Source organism: Chelonoidis abingdonii, chromosome 3 (assembly GCF_003597395.2).
Source record: "Chelonoidis abingdonii isolate Lonesome George chromosome 3, CheloAbing_2.0, whole genome shotgun sequence".
NCBI classification, from domain to species: Eukaryota; Metazoa; Chordata; order Testudines; family Testudinidae; genus Chelonoidis; species Chelonoidis abingdonii.
The window spans coordinates 93,283,234-93,303,540 of NC_133771.1; the positions used below are offsets into that span (position 1 = coordinate 93,283,234).

General features: G+C 39.4%; 1 protein-coding gene across 1 annotated transcript in view; it reads left to right on the forward strand.

The window, feature by feature from the left end:
- RFX6 (regulatory factor X6) overlaps positions 1 to 20,307 on the forward strand; it is a 45,546-nt gene that overhangs the window by 12,123 nt on the left and 13,116 nt on the right. Inside the window, exons 5-13 of the mRNA XM_032779691.1 lie at positions 354 to 431; positions 3,025 to 3,052; positions 6,876 to 6,983; positions 12,004 to 12,081; positions 12,173 to 12,286; positions 14,705 to 14,754; positions 16,049 to 16,208; positions 17,096 to 17,240; positions 18,762 to 18,871. Of these exons, the coding sequence (XP_032635582.1) occupies positions 354 to 431; positions 3,025 to 3,052; positions 6,876 to 6,983; positions 12,004 to 12,081; positions 12,173 to 12,286; positions 14,705 to 14,754; positions 16,049 to 16,208; positions 17,096 to 17,240; positions 18,762 to 18,871 (871 nt within the window). The remainder of the gene's footprint in view (positions 1 to 353; positions 432 to 3,024; positions 3,053 to 6,875; positions 6,984 to 12,003; positions 12,082 to 12,172; positions 12,287 to 14,704; positions 14,755 to 16,048; positions 16,209 to 17,095; positions 17,241 to 18,761; positions 18,872 to 20,307) is intronic.

Consider the following 20,307-nt stretch of genomic DNA (forward strand, 5'->3'; position numbering starts at 1 on the left):
AGCAAACTGAAAGCCACTGCTGACTATGGAGCAGAAATGAGATATAACCTGGCAGGACATAACATTTAATAAGTGGGGAGTTGCATTCCACACCAGCTGAAATTCTAAGTGGGTTTTGAGTGTATCCTGGTAGGTGAAGGAAGTAGGTTAGCTGTGGTCTTTGGGCCAAATCTTGACTACATCGGTAATATTCTCATTGCCTTCAGTGGGACCAGGATCTGTCCCAGTGACATGACAAATAATTTTAATTAAAATAGATTCTAAGGAAAAGTTGAATTAAGTACCAGTTTAGTTCCCTGTAGACCTTTATGTGTGTCCTCCACAAACGTAAGTAGCCCTTTTCTTTTTCACAGGTATCATTACTATGGAATCGGCATTAAAGAAAGCAGTGCCTATTACCACTCTGTGTATTCTGGAAAAGGGTTGACAAGGTACAGTAACGTGACTTCTGACACTAAATCTCTACCACTGTATTTTGGAATAATGTTCAGCAATGATCTAATTTTAATCTTATCTATCTATGTAAGGTAGTCACAGGACACCTATCACTGTAGTGTAGAGGCACCAGTAATATTGTTCTCTCATGTTTTTAATATCCCTGGTTTGGGGAAGTAATTTACTCCCAAAAATCCAGGGTTAAATTTTTGGACCCAGTGGGCCAGATTCCAGCTGGTGTAATTCAGCATTCTTCCACTGAAGTCAAGGGAGCTATGCCATTTACACCATTTACACTAGCCCACTAAATTTAGAGTAATGAAGCTCAATGTTCAGAGCATTTTGCTTACACATATTTGTGTGGCAGTCTTCTGCATTTGCCATCCAATGCAGCTCACCATTGTGACACTGCCAGGGAATGGTGTGAAGTTGGCACCTGTGGGCAGGAAGGCAGGCTTCAGTGTAGATTAATATTTACTGGTTCTTTTTCTGGCAAATATCAAGCTGAAACCTAAACCAGAAGCTCTAATTATATTTATTTAAGGGACAGCTAGCAAGATCAATAAATTATGACAGCTGCATGTTGGTTTACCAAACAAAGATTAATAGTTCCTAAAACAAATGTCTCAGTTCACATATGGCTTGAATGAAGGCTTTCATTGTCGATGCAAATACAGACATGACTGGGATTGTGTTAAAGGAAAAGGAAAAATGAGTTCATGGGCATATATAGAAAATTCAGCCATGGCAGCTTCAGGTTATCGCCCAAAGTCCCTGGCATAAGAAATAGGGCTCAAAAGAAAACATAAGGCTAATGTTAGCATTGGTCATCTAAAGAAAGGGGGCTCCTGCAGTTGCTGGGTATAATAAATCTGAACCTGCCATTTCCTTATCCAGCATTTATCAAGGGTTGTGGGGGTGTTTTTGGCACATTTGTAGATGAGGTTATTTTGTAATGCAGAATTATCTTGAACAAATTGCTCATTTAATTGAGTGAGAGGCACAAAAGGGACCATATCACTAATGGCCCTGGGCAGTGTCTCAGCCAGAGCCATGCACCATTAGGTTCAAGCTCCATTGCTGCTGAGTGAAAGAAAGTGGAGTTAATGCAAAAGTACCCAGATTTTCAAAGGAGTTTAGGTGCCTAACAGTGCAGGTAGGTGCCTAGTGGGATTTTCCAGCACTACCAGGCGTCTAACAACTATTGATTTCAGTAAGAGACTGAAGTGCCTCGGCACTTTTGAAAACCTCTGTAAGCACCTTTCTGCATCTTTAAGTGCTTAAATACCTTTAAATATCTGCCCCTCGCAGCCCCATCCTTCGAAGGAGCAAGCATAGCACACTCCTACCAATAGCAATGAGGAAAGAGCAGCTTTAGCTTGTGACTGGGGCTTTGGAGGAACACATTCGGCAAAAGCTGCGCAAGTTATGTGCTGAACTGGTGATGTCCTCTTGTTGCTCTGTCCACAATACACATCTAGCTGTGAGGCCACTTAGCTCTATCTCTGTAGGCAATGGAGTTCTTCTGCCCACCCACCCTTTCTACTTGCTTTCTGGTATCTGGCATCAGACATGAGATTTGGAAGGAACACACATTTCCCCTTTCCAAGACACTCACTGCTACTCCCCTGAGCCATTTCCCTTGTGTCTGGCCTGTGCAGGCAGAATGCCGTGGGTCACCTCTGGCCATGTCAGCTCCAGTCCCTGTCCCCGGCACATCTCAGTGGCTTGAAACCACAATACCTTCCCATGTCACTATAAAACTTCAGTTGTCATTGTAATCTTACCACCTTGCAGCTAAAATAAGGGGGAATTCTATTAATTATACAAACCACAACTGACTTGCTTTCATCATTGTGCAGATCCTTGTAAAACCTTGCAACCTGGGATTCCCTAACATAGTAGATATAATTCAACTGAGTTTTCTAGTAACTGCACCTAGGGCTTGCTTCAACACCCAATGAAGCCAATGGGAGTCTTTCCAGTGACTTCTGTGGCCATTGGAGCAGGCCCATAGTACACAGAATGGTGTCTATACTGTTACATATTCCTGACAGTTATTAATGAGTTTTTTTTCCATCAGAGATACATCCTTCTTGGACTGAAACCATTCTGAGTTCTAGGAAAGTATCTAGTTTCTGGCAAACACTATTTTATGCTATTATCGTTCTTCTCAAAGGGGAAAGTCTAAACTCTTTTTTCTTTCATTTCTTTTTTATTACTCTTATTCTCTGCTAGGGCAGTTCTAAAATATTCTAGATTTGGGGCTAAATGCTTCCCTGACTTACAAACTTTTGTGACTTTCTGACACAGGTTTGAAGTCTGAATGGAACCTGGGCCTTAGACTTTTCTGATTGGTCACTGCCCTAAATTCTTCACTTTTAAAAGACTGTCTCCCATGGCTTTAATGATGTTCTCAGGAGCTTGGAGACCAGTAGAAGTTAAGGAATGGAGCTTATCCAGATATGTTTATTTTTCAGGCTTACCATGATCATTTTTCCATCCAGTGTTTGGGGGAGTTGTTGTTTAATTAAAATAAGCACAATGCTCAATTTTAATGTATTAATACAATCTATTTGTTTTCAAAAGGTTTTCTGGAAGCAAGCTGAAGAATGAGGTAAGCACTGTGCCCTCTTTTCTCTTACTTGTAGTCCCATTATTCATAGTAGAACTATTGAATAGGGAGTGGTTCCCCCCAACCCCAGTTTGCTTGAAAATTGCAACAGTGCGTTATAGGGTAGATTGTGTGACCTTTAGTCATGCTGCTAAGCATGTGCTCCCAAGAATAATCCAAATGAAGTTAATGGGATTACACTTGTGAATAAGGATTCTCAATGTCTGGGTTGTATAGTATAGCCCTGGGTGTCTGAGACCATGCAGTCAAGTTTCAAAACAAAAGTAAAATGAATGTGACCAGATAGGATTTAGCGAAAATTTTGCAACCCTCCTTCCATTAAACTATATACCTGCTCACTGTCTTGAAAATATCATAGAATCATAGAAATGTAGGACTGGTAGGGACCTTGGCAGCTCATCTAGTCCAGTCCCCTCTATTGAGGCAGGACTAAGTAATAACTAGACCATCCCTGGCAGGTATTTGGCTAACCTATTCTTAAAAATCCTACAGTGGAGATTCTACAAGCTTCCTAGGCAATTTGTCCAATTAGTTTTTGCAGAAAGGATTTACAAAGATTGCATGAGATGTCACTCTCACCAGCAGCACAGAAACATTGAAAAGATTTTAAAATGTTATAGGTACAGACTAAATGAAACTTGGATGAACATTGAGTGCCAGGCACATTGTTTACCTCTGGTATGTTTTCTCACATTTTTTAGTATTTTTTCTTTATGAGCAGATATCAGAAAACTGTTTTATCTAAACCAGTTAGTGTGCCATTAGAGTCTGCATGGTTAATTAGGCTGATAATATTGCTGTCATTATCTTAATGTTAAATAGCCATTAGAAACAGATGGTATTAGAATGAAAGGGCAGGTGGCAATGGGTTAAAATATCAAACCTAGAAGTGGGATACAGTCATATAAATCCATTAGCACAATGAAAGGGTGCAAATGTTTTTTCTTAAAAAAAAAAACATTTATGCACTAATTTCTTTTAATCAAAGCTTTTAATACATTTAATGGGTAATTGCATAATAAAGGCACCCAGATTGCTCCTGTTATCAATTTAAAAAAAATCTTGATGCTGATAGGCAATCGGAAAACTGCAGAAATATTGACTCAAAACAGTGTTTTAACTGTCTAATGTTTAAGTCAATACATAATTTAAACTTCTATCATTTCTTTCATTTAGCTCTTTATCTGTGTTTGAATAGGTTGATGGAACAGGCAAGGTGCTGTTCAAATAACATATGTCTGTCATTCCTTGCTTTCTGTTTTGGTTTTTTTAATGATAAAGTAAAGACTGTTTGGAAGTCTGAAGTGTTCATTGAAATCTAAATTTAAGGAATCCCAAATGCAAATGCACAGCCTCAAATGAAACAGATCAGTGTAAGAATATAAGTCAAAAGATTAAAAAACAGGGCAAATAAGTGATGGACAACACTTAGCTTCAGTTCTTGGTATTCTGAAATCATTTTATTTGAGACTGACTCAGATTGTTGAAATCTTTACATCTGCTTCAGTGGACACAGAATTACACACTTTTCTGTATTTCTTTGCACTATATTTATGTACACCCATTAAACTTGCTAATTCATGCTAGAGTGAAACTCACCCATATGCAGAGGGCTAGAACAAGGCCAATTTAAGTACCACTTACATTCTCAAATCAGGATTTAAATGTGCTGGCCCAGTCCCCGGGCTGAATCTCACCCAGTAGTAACTGAGGGAACCCATTCAGAATGGGTGGATTCCTAAAGGTGAAATTCCTCTCATTGCAGAAGACTGTGCAAGGCTCTGTGCACTGAGGACTAAGTGAGGCAGAGAGAGAACACGGGGACTTGTGCAGGCAGCCTGACTGGGGGTAAATGTAATCCTATATGAGCAAACACTGTTCAATAAGCCAGAAGAGCATTACAGAATGTACTCTGTCCATTTATCTTGACCACTATCATTTCATTTTCCTCATGGTATTTCATAATGCAGCACTAAGTGTACTGTGGTATATATTGTAAAGTTTAAGAAGTCTTAGTAATGTCATACTTTACATAATACAGGGTGCTACTGTTCAGTCTTTGCTGAAAAGTGGGCTGAGGCAGCCGGGTTTTTGTGGGAATTAGAAAGTCAGCAAACTAGTGAAGTGTAGATTTGTCATGAAGTGTAGATTTATCGTACAGTCAGTATAGTAACATGCAGGCTTGTCATTGTTTCATCATCTGCACCTGCTGTCACTCTGAAAGGGAAAGGCTAGCATCAAAATTTGGGGCCACAGTTCTAGCCCTAAAAGCTGTCCTCTCGAGGTATAGCCAGCACCTGTGCTACCTTTGGCTGTGATCCTGCTGGGGCTTACAAGATTCAGTTAGGTCACTGCTTGAATGGGGAGTCCTGTAGGGAACATCCAGGAACTGAAGAAAGTGGTACTGATAGCCCAGAAGGGAGGCATTTTCCCCTCTGAGTTAGTACTGAACTAGTGCCCTTGCAGGGTAATTGGCAGCATAGTGTTCTGAGAATACTATCCTCCAAGGAGAGGTAAGCCTGATGTCATGACCCCTTGTGCTAGTTAACAATCCCACAGCATTTCTTTTTTTTGGTAAGAGAGAATTGACCTTAGTGTCCTGGCCAAACGGCAGCTTGGTTAAGTGTGTTTTGCCTCTCTGCACTATCTCCGGCATGAATTTATTCTTCACTTCCTGCCCTTACACGCAGTCCAGGAGACCTCAGTCAAGCAAAACTAGGGACTTCACTGCTGGGCTCTTGAATTGTTATGTAGTATTTCAGTACATTTTTAATGAACTATGGTCACACACCCCTCCAGACACCACTATCTTCAGCAGGGATTGAACCAAAACCACAAGCCACTGCCATTTGACTGAAGGAGAACTCCTTCAGATGTGAGAAAGCAGCAAGGCATAGAGCTTAGTTCAGCTCCTGAGAGTGAATGAATGGGAATCACATGTATGCAGGTTAGACTGTTCTGGGAACCGTTATAAATGAATAGGCGCTTACCTCCGAAATGAGCAAGGAGTAGAGCTGCTCTTTCACTTATCCAGCCAGTGTGAACAGAAGAAAACGTCTTGGTATTTACGTAAGTGTTTCAGGAGGCAATTCAAGTCTCACTGTGAAAACTCCCATTCATTTAAATGGAATAGGATTGGGCCAGCGCTTAATTTGTAACAAAAGAGGTGTATTTTTTTTTTTGCATTCATAACTGATGCAGCAAGCCCAGAAGTGCCAGGGCTATGAACTGCCAAACCTAGGGGTGTTGGGGCTCCATCCTGGCAAGCCATGGCACAAATTAAGCACTGGAGTGAACCCACACTTTCTAAAGGGTCCCTTCCAGAAAAAAAAATATGTCTAATTAATCTCTGATGTAACTCAGTTAAAGTCAATGGAGCTGCACCAAAGATTAATTTAGCCCAGTGTGATCACCTGGTCTTACAAAGCTTTGTGTATGTTTTATGTATGTCCATTTAAACACAAGAGATTATGGCCTGCTTTCACTTGTAAATCAGGAGTCAATTCTTTGAAGCCAGTAGGATTCTATGAAGTTAGTGGAGTAATTCCAGGTTTGTACAACTGTGAAAGCAAAATTGGACGGTGCTTAAAGTTAGGCACATGCTTAAGTATCTTACTGAACAGTGACTCAAGTTCTGAAAAGAATTATCTGACTTTGGAATTTTGGAAGAATTATCTGACTTTAACCAAAGTTTTGGAACCTTTGGGAGTCTCATGAGATATAATATCAGTTAAATACTAATTGGTGGTGGTGGTGTTGGTAGTATTACATATTTCTAATTTTACTGTATTTTTACACATTTCAGGGTGGCTTCACTAGGAAATATTCCCTTAGTTCCAAAACTGGAACACTCCTTCCAGAGTTCCCCAGTGCTCAACACCTTGTGCTTCAAGGGTGTATTTCTAAAGAAAAGGTAAAATGGGAGATGCTTCTTTCTTGACTTGCAGACCAAAAACTGTCAGAGAACTTTTCTCCATATCTCACTCAGCCTTTGAGGATCACAGTATTGACATGAAAGAGCCAGAAATGTCCACAATCAAACAGAGTTGACTGATTTATAGAAGGGGCAAACCTTTACGAATGTCGATTAACTGGCTCACCATTGGAAAGGTGGTTGAATTATTTACCTATTAACTGACCTAGTATTTTACAAACTGATGGTATGTAACAAGGGGAGGGAAAAACAAACAAATAGTTGGGAGCTGTATTCATTCCAAATGCCTTCGGATTTGAAAGTCAATTTTTACTGATTAGATTGGAGCAAATAATTCACAACAAATAATTAGGTGAAATTTACCTTTCCCCACCTCCCCTCGTCAACTGTCTATGAACAAATCACAAAATGACATGTGCACTGATTATTTGAAATTACTCATGAATTTTGTAGCAAATAATTCTTGGTCACAATATTGTTTGAACTGCACATTTGACTGTAGCTTTGGAAGTTTGTGCTGTGTTGCTCAGTTACAGAAGTCCAATGGTATTGTTGCTGTTTCCTGAATGGATGATGTATGTAACAGAACAACACAGCGTACATTAGAAATTGTGAATTTTACAAGTTAACACACAATATTACCCCATTCCCATGTGTACTTTAACCATCCAATAAACAGTTCTGCATACATAGCCCAGGGGTTAGTACATGTATGATAGGTTTCAGAGTAGCAGCCGTGTTACTCTGTATCTGCAAAAAGAACAGGAGTACTTGTGGCACCTTAGAGACTAACAAATTTATTTGAGCATAAGCTTTTGTGGGCTACAGCACATGTATGATGTGTCTGATCCATGTAGGATATGAATCTGTTAAAAGGACCCTAAATTGCAGAGCTTAGATCTTTAGCGCAAGCTGTAAACTCTGAAAGTTGCTGGTTCAGTGTTGGCCAAGTTGGTGGCTGCTGTACTAAGATTAGGGGTCTCTGAAGGCTTTCTGAGACCCTAATGGCCACTGACTGGCTGTTGCAGTGCTGCCCATCCCCCTTCTGAGCCATCCCCTCAGGGGAGGAGTTGGTAGGCTCATGCTTACTTGTTCTGGAAGAGGGAAAGGAGTGGAGGCCTTGAAAGACCTTGTGCCTTTGTTATGAAGAGCGACATGTAAGAAGCCATTTGCAGTGCACAACAAGTTTCATTGGTCCTCTGCAAAATCCAAGACCTATGCTATATATTGTTGAGCGCCACCTACTAGCATATAATCCATTAGCTAACTATGTACATATGGATAGATGTCTCTCATTTATAGACCACTCTTGTAACAGCAGTGTCTGAGGGCAGCAGGGGGCACCTGGCATACTCAACTGGCCTGCTCCCTCTGAACTGCTGTTGCTGCCCCACTTTGACTCCTTTCAGGGCAACAACAAAGCAGAAGCTCCCAAGCTGCTTTTTTGGCTAAAGAAAAATATATTTGCTACAGTTGGGAAGTTGTATTGAGCATGGGCAGCATGTGAACCGTTGGCCTGGGTGCTAGCCCCCAGCCCTGCCCCTTCCACACCCCTCCCCCTGCTGGAGCCCAGAGCCCCCACTGCCACCACTGGCCCCCTCCCCAGGCTAGTGCACCCAGCCCCAGAGCATCCCCAGCCCCTGGAGCGCCCATAGAGCTGGCAGTGCAGCTCCAGCCCCAGAGTGCTGGGAATGTGGGATGCGTGGCCCCAGTGCCAGCCCCACTGCACATGGGAAGAGCCGATTTGCAGAGTGAGAAGCAGGAGATGGACTGTGGCAGAGCGTGGGCGGGGCTATGCCTGGCTGTTTGGGTAGGCACATCCTCCCACAGCCTATGATACCCGCCACCCATGGTATTAAGAGTTTAAATCAATTTAAGTTGAACTAGTGAAAACTTCTTATGTAGACAGGCTCTCAGTTGTGGTTAAAATGAGCTGTAATACAGCCTAGCTCAGCCTCTGCAGATGGAGCTAGCCAGGTAATAACCACATCAAAACCTGTGCTGAAGCCATGGGCACTGTTTTGGCTGTATTGACAGAATCTTACTGACTGCTGCATCATAGTCTGACTCTTGGAGACAAGGAGGAAACAAATATTGCATCCAAGACAGCTGGAGAGCTATGAAAATGTTTACAGGTCCAGAACAGAGCTCAAATAGTATCTGAAAAGGATAGAATAGGATCACCCTTTCTAGGTTTTTTAAGTGAAGGAAATGCCCAGAAGCTCCTCAGATACCATGGTGATGGGAGCTGCTATAAAAACCTACACAGCTAGACAGTTAAAATGCTAAGAAACTTAAGTGAGTGGAGGTTCTGAAGGTGTAGAAGCTGGCATTAGGTGTTACAACTAAACTGGGTTGAAATTTTCAAGGGTTGATTTTTTTTGATGAAAAATTGTCAAAATTATAAATTTCTACACAAAATTCCATGAATACATTGTTGACTCTCCCTTTCATCCTCCAGTTGTAGCTGTGTGAAAGTCAGCAGGTTCATTTCACACAGTGATCTGTACACATCTTTTATTTTTATTTCTCTTGGCACATTCCCCTCTCTTCCCTACACCAAAAATGTGCAGAAACTAAGGCTGTGAAGTGATTAAAAAATTAACCACAATTAATCACATGATAGAAAAAAATTAATCACAATTAATCTCACTGTTAAACAATAATAGAATACCATTTATTTAAATATTTTTGGATGTTTTCTACATTTTCAAATATATCAATTTCAATTACAACACATAATACAAAGTGTACAGTGCTCACTTTATATTTATTTTTTATTACAAATATTTGCACTGTAAAAAACAAAAGAAACAGTATATTTCAATTCACCTAATATAAGTCCTGTAGTGTAATCTCTTTATCATGAAAATTGAACTTACAAATGTAGAATTATGTACAAAAAATAACTGCATTCAAAAATAAAACAATGTAAAACTTTGGAGTCTACAAGTCCACTCGGTCCTACTTCAGCCAATCGCTCAGACAAACAAGTTTCGTTACATTTGCAGGAGATAATGTGGCATGCTTCTTGTTTACGTCACCTGAAAGTGAGAATAGGAGTTTGCACAACAGTGTTGTAACTGGCATTGCAAGATATTTATGTGCCAGATGCGCTAAAGATTCATATATCCCTTCATGCTTCAACCACCGTTCCCAAGGACATGTTTCCATGCTGATGATGAGTTCTGCTTAATAACAATCCAAAGCAGTGCGGACCAAGCATGTTCATTTTCACCATCTGAGTCAGATGCCAGCAGCCGAAGACTGATTTTCTTTTTTGGTGTTTCGGGTTCTGTAGTTTCCGCATCAAAATGTTGCTCTTTTAAGACTTCTGAAAGCATGCTCCACACCTCATCCCTCTCAGATTTTGGAAAGCACTTCAGATTCTTAAACCTTGTGTCGAGTGCTGTAGCTATCTTTAGAAATCTCGCATTGGTGCTTTCTTTGAGTTTTGTCAAATCTGCTGTTAAAGTGTTCTTAAATCAAACAACATATACTGGGTCATCATCCGAGACTTCTATAACATGAAATATATGGCAGAATGCGGGTAAAACAGACATAAAATTCTCCCCCAAAGAGTTCAGTTACAAATTTAATTAGTGCACTATTTTTTTAATGAATTTCATCGGCATTGAAGCATGTCCTCTGTAATGACGGCCGAAGAATGAAGAGATATATGAATCTTTAATGCATCTGGCACATAAATATCTTGTGATGCCAGCTACAACAGTGCCATGCGAACTCCTGTTCTCACTTTCAGGTGACATTGTAATTAAGAAGTGGGGAGCATTATCTCTGTAAATGTAAACAAACTTGTTTCTCTTAGCGATTGGCTGAACAAGAAGTAGGACCGAGTGGACTTGTAGGCTCTAAAGTTTTACATTGTTTTGGTTTTGAGTAAAGTTATGTAACAAGAAAACCTACATTTGTAAGTAACACTGTCACAATAAAGAAATTGCACTACAGTACTAGTAAGAGGTGAATTGAAAAATACTATTTCTTTTGTTTATCATTTTTTCAGTGCAAATATTTATAATAAAAATAATACAAAGTGAGCACTGTACACTTTGTATTCTGTGTTGTAACTGAAATCTATATATTTAAAAATGTAGAAAAACATCCAAAATATTTAATAAATTTCAACTGGTATTGTGTAACAATGCGATTAATCACGATTGATTTTTTTAATTGTGATTAATTTTTTTAAGTTAATCACATGAGTTAACTGCAATTAACTGGAACCATGCAAACCTCAGTTCAATCTGGGCCTTGGTATTTTGGAAAGTTTCACAAACCGTAGCAAACTTTCTCTGAATCTGGATGATCAGGTAAGCTTTGTTTAAGGTCAGACTTCTTTGGAAATGTTTTGCACAACTCTAGTTACAAATATTACCCATTTTTCAGACATTGGGACAAATTCCTTTGTCAGTCACACCTCTGCAATCCCATTAAAATCAAGGAGCAATACACTAGAGATGAATCAGCTGCATGAGATGAAAGGAAAATTCTGCTCTTTAAAGCTTTGCTCTTGAAAGGTGATGATTAAACTTTGACCCAGTGACTGACAGCTTTTTTCTCCATTTGTCCACCCAATGATGTTTCAAAACACTTCTAGACGCCTATAGTAGCCTAATGATTAACTTGTACTACTCTTGGGAATTAATCCTACTTTTAAATATGTGGGTCTACTTCACCCCTAACTTGGGTAAACTGGTCGCTGACTATGTAAACTTTCAAAATATATTCTGCACATCTGATACAGGATTGGGCCTTAAAAGTGTTGATGCAGAATTAGAGATGGGTGCCTCTTTCATTGTTGTCAGTTCTAGAGCTGTACCTACAGTTTTATGAAGGTCATGCACTTTCATTCCTTTTATGCTAGAAGGTTGATATACTGTACTTCAATGTTAGCAAAAGACAACAGAAACCTACTTCATCACAGCACTAAAGAAGAGTGGTAAGAGATCCTATTTAATCTTTCTGTCTTCCAAAACAGGTAGATACCCTTATCATGATGTACAAAACACACTGTCAGTGTGTCCTTGACAATGCAATTAATGGGAACTTTGAAGAGGTGAGGCTGTTTGAATACACATTCTTGGTTATATAGGCATAGGTAGCAGAAAAGATATGTTTTGTCTCTGTGTTTTGTTTCCTCTCCCCAGATTCAGCATTTCTTACTACATTTTTGGCAAGGAATGCCTGACCATCTTCTTCCCCTGCTTGAAAATCCTGTTATCATTGACATCTTTTGTGTTTGTGACTCAATACTGTACAAGGTGAGTTAAGCTTTCGGTTGTGTGGATAATGTGGGTCAATCTACAGCTATTTAACAGGAGGTGTTTGAGTAAAAATACAGTGCAGAAGTTAGAACAACAAGATTCCTGAGGCCTGACTCCCCTCCATCGCACCTCTGTACATCAGCAGCAACTTCACTATAATCATTAGCATAAAACTGGCTGCAGAGCAGAATTTGTACTGACTTCATTCCCTCCTCTGCTACCTACTTGCGGTGTGATCTTGAGTAGGTCCCTGAGGACAAAATCCTGAAGTTCTTACTCAAGTTTTACTCAAGGAAATACACAGTAACTTCATTGTCTGAGTAGGACACGGATAAAAACTTTTATACCGGTATTTTGATATCCATATTAGGAATTGTATTTATTTCATTGTTTTTTGGGGGTAAAAAATCACTCCCCTAATCGAAATAGTTAAATCAGTCTAAAAATTTTGTGGAGACCAAGCCTGAGGGAGGCCCTTAGCATTTGGTGTTTTCTCTCTCTTTGATTCAACTTTTTAGCACCTGTAAAATGGAAATAGCCTCTTTCAGACATCTGTGTGGGAGCTGTTGGGTGCTGAGCTCTTTTTAAAATCTGCCTTTTACTTAATTAATAGCTGTAAAGCTCTTTGAGATCCTCAGATAAGAGACATCACATAAGTACAAAGGATTATCATTATCTTCCTGATAGGTTTCACAGTTGCTACTGGAAATCAGAAAACATCAAAAGTAGTGTTTGTGGCAAATGGAGAGGTTTGGGCCTAGTTAGCACTGGGTCTTTTATTATAATTTATTTTCATTTCTTGACTGGATAAAAATATGAAAAAAATCTACATGATGCAGGGAAAGCATTTCATAGAAGCATATCAAGCAGCAAACCGAGCAGCAAATTTTAGATTCATGTCAACTGATGAAATCAATAAAAAGTGTAGGAGGTTAGTATGAAGAGATGAGTTACTGCTGTTGGACTGTGCCACTTAACATCAGTTCCAGATATAGAACACGTTGTGCCTTGAGTTTATCGTGGATTTTCTGCTTAAAAACATAGTATCTCCATAAGTATTGGTTACAAATTAAACTGAGATTGAGCTAAAAGGGAAAAAAAAATACTGCAAAGCGCAGAATTCAAAATCTGGAATAGTGGAATTCCCCAAAATTTCATTACATTAAAAAATTTGCTATTCCTTCTATGTCATTTTCCCTAGTTCTCACTTTCAAGCATTAAAGGTGTTCTTGGCATTACAATTGTCAAACATAAACTAGCATTTTATTTTATTATTATACCATTACAATTATCAGTAGAAACAAATTTTGTTTTATTATCTGACATATAAGAAATCCTATGTTGAGCTAGATAATTAAAACCCCTCAGAGAAGATGATATTCAGTGCTGTTTCACCCCAATTCTTCCACCAAGGGACTAGAATCTTGCCCCCCATCAAACCCCTACTTGAGGTTGAGTCCTGGGACCTGCACCAGACCCTGAAAATCCTCTGGGCTCCACCCGTACAAGAGGAAGGATGGTCCAATGCTTAGGGGCACTAGCCTAGGGTTTGGAAGACCTGAGTTGAAGTCCTTTCCCCAGTACAGACTTCCTGTGTGACTGTAGGCAAGTCATTTAGAGTATTTCTATGCAGGACGTCCCTGAGCCAGCATCCCTCTCTCGGCTTCAGAACCTGAGGTCTAGCCTGAGTTACAGTGTCTACAGAGCCATGTTAGATACTATAGTGATGGGGGCCATATACGTACCTAAGGTATTTCTAAGATAGAAGCAGGGCTCTGTGCTCTACAGACAAATTGTGAGAGAGAATCCCTGCCCCAAAGAATCTAAATAGCCAAGAGAGGCAAAAAGCAGGGAAAGGAAATATCAGTGGCCCCATTTCACTGAGGCAAACTGACTTGCCCTAGGCCATGGAGAGAGTCTGTGACAGCTGGAAATTGAACCCAGCTCTCCTGTAACTCCCAAACCATGCTTCCTGTCCATAGTGTTATCATTGCTGAATTTTAGACTACCAGCTGCTTCCATAACAATAATCTTGGGTGTGACAAAAACTGGGGAATTTTGAGATATATCTGGAGCAGACCTCTATGAAATGCATTGTTATAACTAACTGGGTGTCCCTCCCTTGATCAGAATAAAGGCAGCAGATAAGAAAACATGAAAATGCCGTGAGCTTCAACTTTTACGTTAAAATATCCAAAACTAACAAAGGAAAGAGACCCCTATTTTAATGTCCAGTTCTTTTCTCGTTACCTGGATTTTTCTTCTTAAGAGTCACGAGGAAAGATTCAAAGAGGTGTAAATGGAAGTGTCCTCCAGGAACTTACAATAGGAATTAAATTTCCCAGAAGTTAAATTTCTTTGTATGAATGTGTTGACAGTGGAGGTGTAAAATAATTTTCTATTACCTTGTTCCAGGTCCTCACAGATGTACTCATCCCTGCAACAATGCAAGAAATGCCAGAAAGGTGGGTACTTGACAGTTACTAATAATACTATAGTCTGGATAATTGTTAGGCAATCAAAATGCTCCAAAGAGAGATGGAGTGAACAGTCAATGTTACGATAGAATTCTAAGCTTAGAAGACTTTTACTCAGTTACAACATTAATTTTAAGGACCTTTCTAAAATGGTACAGTACAGAACAAAATACAGCCTGAACTGATGGACTGTATAGTTGTAGACCTGTGTGTATTTTTTCCAAAATATTTTCAAATCTGACTCTATTGGTATGTTGCTCTCTGTTCCTGCTGCTGTTTTTCACATTACAGCTGTAATCAAAGTAGACTGAATGATGATGCCATTTTAAAATTTCCAATTATAGGGTCTAGCCTTGCAAACTCTTATTTGTGTGATGGCCCTGTGAAATCAGTGGGACTACTCAGATGACTGAGAGTTTCAGGGTTAGGCCTGTAATCACTATTGCCACTGTGGAACAGATCTTCTCTTGCACCAAGCCCCTAGGAGAGTGGCGAGGAGACAGCTGTCAAGGAGCCAGTTATGGCCCTTATTCTAGGTGCCAATTTCTACCACCTACAGAATTATGGCAGCCTCAGGCCTGCTCTAATTTATACCAGTTGAGTATGATACCTCTGGGTACATCTACACTGCATCTGGGAAGTGTGATTCCCAGTGTGAGTAGACAGACTCCTGCTAGCTCTGCTCGAGTTAATGCACTCAAGGCAACAGTTTGTATGTCTCTGCCATTCTCCTGCCATGGCCTATATCCCAAGAGTTAGCTAGACCATCTAGTTGAAAGAGGAGCTCTCAGCTGGCCAGCTAAGGCCAGATTCCAGCTCTTTCATAGTACCTGAGTGGCACAAAGTAGCCAGTTTGGTGAAGAGAATCTGAAGGGGAAAAGAAGGGGATGAAGGTAGATGGGGCAGTCGCTGGAGAGGCAGATAGGTTGAGTGAAGGCTGTTTGAAGACAAAGGAGACTAGAAAATGCTGGCTATGTGAGACAAAAGCTTAATTTCCACTATTTTCAGAATACTATCATGGTTCTTGCGTCACACCCATCACCATGATATCTAAGTACCTGCCAACAATGCCTTAAGAATGTGACTAGTATCTGTTATATATAGATCCTCTCTGTTTTTTCCCCCAGGGGGAAAAATTGTTGGAGATTATTTGTTTGTCTAGGTCTTTGTGCTGCTGTTATCTCTGATGGCCTTCATTATTCAAGATGTTCCCCTTAAACTGACACAATGCAATGTTTTATCATAATGTTGGTCTGTCTTTAATATAGTGTATTTATTGTAGTTTATTGGCAGATATAAGAACTTTTGCTAAAAACTGGGAACAGTGGGTTGTTTCATCTCTAGAAAATCTACCAGAAGCACTGGCAGATAAGAAACTGCCTATTGCACGAAGATTTGTTTCCTCTCTGAAACGACAGACATCATTCTTACACCTAGCTCAGGTAAGCTTTGGAGACCAGAATGAGAATTTGAATCACTACAAAACACTGTAGAGTGAAAGGTTAATGAAAAATCTTCCCATTTTTTTGACCAGCTATAGTCATTGGACCCATGAGTCTGCTACCATTTCAGGTGACAACACTGTAATCCCCACAGGATTTTTCTTTTCAAATCTTTCTATGCTTTGGCAAGCACATTATGAAGTGGAATAAAAGGGTATTTGTTTGTTCCCGAAGTGGAAAGTATCAGATGATCTTTCTCCCCATGATGACTTTCTCCGTGCAATGGTTAATGAGTTCATCACTTTTTGGATTAACTTGTGATTTACCGATGTAAGTGGTGCTAGCTCTGTACCAGTAACATGCAGTCATTCACAATTATGAAATACCATCATCTTATTATCTGGTGTATTATATCAGAGGAAACATTGTCTTGTGGTTAAGACACAGGATTCTATTCCTGCCTCTGCCACAGACTTCCTGTGTAACCTTGGCCATGTCATATAATTTCTGTGTGCCCCAGTTTTCCCATATATAAAATGAAGACAATAGAAACATCACAGTGGAGTTGTAAAAGTACTCTGAGAGTCTCTGATGGAAGAAACTTCAGTAGAAAAAAGTATTATAATGTATATGTAACTAAGAAAGGGGAAGGCCAAGAGTTAGTTAATATGGAGTTTGAATCAATTCTGACTCAGTTATGGCAGTTCTGTTTGGTGAATGTTGAAATAATTGTATTCTTGTGGTGGTATCTAATCATGAAAAAATCACATCATTCCTCAGCGTTGAAAAAAAGGAAGGAAAGAGCTCACAATCCTTTCTCTTCCACAAATTATTCAGTTCTTTCCACCAGTGCAGATTTTAGTATTTAACCCTATGGTCTCTTACAGATTGCCCGACCAGCCCTCTTTGATCAGCATGTGGTGAATTCCATGGTGGCTGATATTGAGAAGGTAGATTTGAATAGCATTGGGTCTCAAGCTCTTCTCACAGTCTCAGGCAGCATGGAATCTGATGGGGAAGTCTATATTGAATGTAAGTCTGTGGTAAGATATTTTGTAAAATACAAAAAAATCTTGTATTTTTATGCTTAATTAGTTAGTGTGAAGATGGACTGAGGAAAATGTCTTTGCACTTACAGGTTTTGAGTTTCCTATGCTAATTCAGGATTCACCTCCAGAATTTTAAAAAAAGCCATTAAATGGTCCCAATGTGTCCAACAAAAGGAGAAGCTTTTACCAAATTCTGCAAGCAAATATCAATCTTGAAAATGATTTAACACAGTTGTGTCAGCTATTGGCATCCCAACTGGGCATTTTTAAAATGGTAGTTGAGAAAACGATATCTATGTTATCTGATAAGTGTCAGAACTCTTTTTAAAAGTTAGCCACCATCTGCACAGGTCAACACAACTGATTAGTTTCTGAAAAATGTCTCTTTAACAGCTCATTTGATAGTGAAGATAGAGCATAAGGGTTCTAAAGAAACACAACTAAAAATATCATTAATACTTAATTGTAGCTTTATTTAATAACTACTAGAGCTTGATTACATTGTTGTTGTTGAAAATGGCCTTTTTTCTAAAATAAAAAATGTCAGTAAATATATCCTAGACAATGTCACAAAAACTAGATAATGGAAACAGCAACAAAATTTTGAATTTTTTCACACAATCATTTTTCTATTTTTTTTTTACCTGTTCTTATAGCTACTGGCTCAGAATAAAGGGATTTAGCCACCTTCTCCTCAATGCCTGAATATACTGTGTGATGGCAAAAGATACTTTTTAATCACTTAAGGAACATGTTGGTCAAAAACTGGCAGAATTGAGAGCAACAGCATCTGTTTTCTTCTATATTTTGTTGCTTTGATCATGAAAGGTTGAACAAAGTATATGTTGTTCTTTCTTTTATTAAAAAATGCCTCACAATCTAGTCATATTTTCACTTTAGTTGCTCTTTTGTTCTCTTTTTATTTATTTATTTACTATTTTCCTTTCTGTTCTTGCTCTACTAGCAGAGTGGAAAGAGAGATTAGCTGGGAATTCACTGGACAAGTAAAGAGACACTTTCTAGAAAAGGAGAAACTTGGAAGGGCTAGTAGCTTAGTTTTGCTGTCGAGAACCTAAGAAATCAGAGAAACCTAAACCACAGTGAAAGTCATCCATTGTTTCGATCATCCATATTACAGTATGATAAAGCTGTTCTTTGTCCTGTTAAATTTAGAATTAGACATGGTTCCAAGAACAGATCCTGAAACTAATGAAAAATGTCAGTATCTCAGTGTGTAATTTTATTTTATGAGAAAACCCTCCATTTTCTTAAAGTCTCCCATAATTTGCAATGTGGAAGAGCTTTTGAAAACAAAACAAGCAAACAAACAAAAACAAAAAGCTAACAAACGAGGATGTTTGCTTCCTTGGTGAATTTTCCATTCTTTCAATGCTCTAATTCTTTCCTTTCCTTTCCATGCTACAAAATTGTCAATGACTGGTGAGTGGCTTTCTCTCATATTCAGAGGAGCGAGCAACGATGTGTTTTCCTTTTTACATGGTAGATGACTCTATTACAGTGTTCCAAGAACTGAAGGACCTGCTAAAGAAGAATGCCACTGTGGAATCATTTATTGAATGGTTGGATACTGTGGTTGAGCAAAGGGTTATCAAGGTACCTTTCAACTGCTCTGTCTGATTCAGGGCCAAATCTTGCTCCCCTTAATCTTGTAAGCAAAGTCCCACTGACTTCAAGAATGGGATTTTCAAAAGCACTCAGCATTGGGCTAACTCTGCTCTCCTTGAAGACAATGGCTTTTCAATGAGACACATCCTCAGCTAGTGTAAATTGTCATCAATCCATGGAAGTCAATGGAGCTATGATAATTTACTCCAGCTGAGGATCTGCTCCAATAAAGTCAGAGTTAAGCCAGTGCTTCTGAAAATCCCACCTCAAGTGTTTTATATATGAAAACCTCAGTTATATATGACTATGACATTGAAATCAGCACTTCCATAATGATGTAAAAATAAACAAAAGATACACACCTTACCTTTGTATATATGACACGAGTGGCACTGCTCAAATGAATGTGAGCAAGATTTGGTCCTCAGAGATGCAGATCTTTGTTTCTTTTTAAATGATGTTTGAGTGACATTAAGTGTGGTGTAAGATAAAGTAACAGATGGAATCAGCAGTGGCTAATCTGCAGACAAATTTCTTGTATGAAAAGAACGACTGCATGGAAAGTGCCTCGCTGTGATTTTAGGCTGAGTGCACTAGTATTACTCAAGATTTTGATGGGAATTATTTTTTATAGTGAATTAAAAATCTTTTGCAAAGCAAATTTAAAATAATAAGAGCAGGGCCAGCTCCAGCTTTTTTGCTGCCTCAAACGGCGAAGCGAGAAAAAAAAGAAAGATACAGCTGATCAGCAGCACTTCAGTGGTAGCTCAATCGCGCTGCTTCATTTTTTGGCGGTAATTTGGCAGTGGGTCCTTTGCCCCCTGTCTTCCTCTTTGGAGGCACTTCAGCGTGGCAGCTCAAAGAGGAAGAGAGAGACTGAGGGACCCACTGCTGAATTGCCGCCAAAGACCTGAATGTGCCGCCCCTTTCCATTGGCCGCCCCAAGCACCTGCTTCCTTCGCTGGTGCCTGGAGCCGGCCCTGAATAAGAGTAAAGGTTTGTGTACAGTTAAATTAAGATCGTTATGCTTGTCTGTTACCAAACACACGTATATTTTCAAAACAAAATAGTTTACATTTGGGTCTTCCTTACCTGTCAAGACTTGCATTCAGAGTTCCAGGTTATATCTGAAATAATAAATGACATCCTAGTTTGTGACAACAGAGAGATGAGGAAAATCCATTGCTTCAGGTGATAGCGAGATCAGTGATCTCAAGTCAAACACCAAATCAAGCCTTTTCAGTGAGAGAGGAACTTTTTTCTATTATTTTTGTTTGAAAATATAATGGTTTGTAATGCTAACATCTTCTGTCATCATACTGAGCTCCTTAATGTAAGTGGGTACATTAAAGGAAGGCAGTGTGATCTAGTAGCTAGAGCACTGGACTTGGACTCAGGAGACCTGGGGTCAACTCCTGACTCTG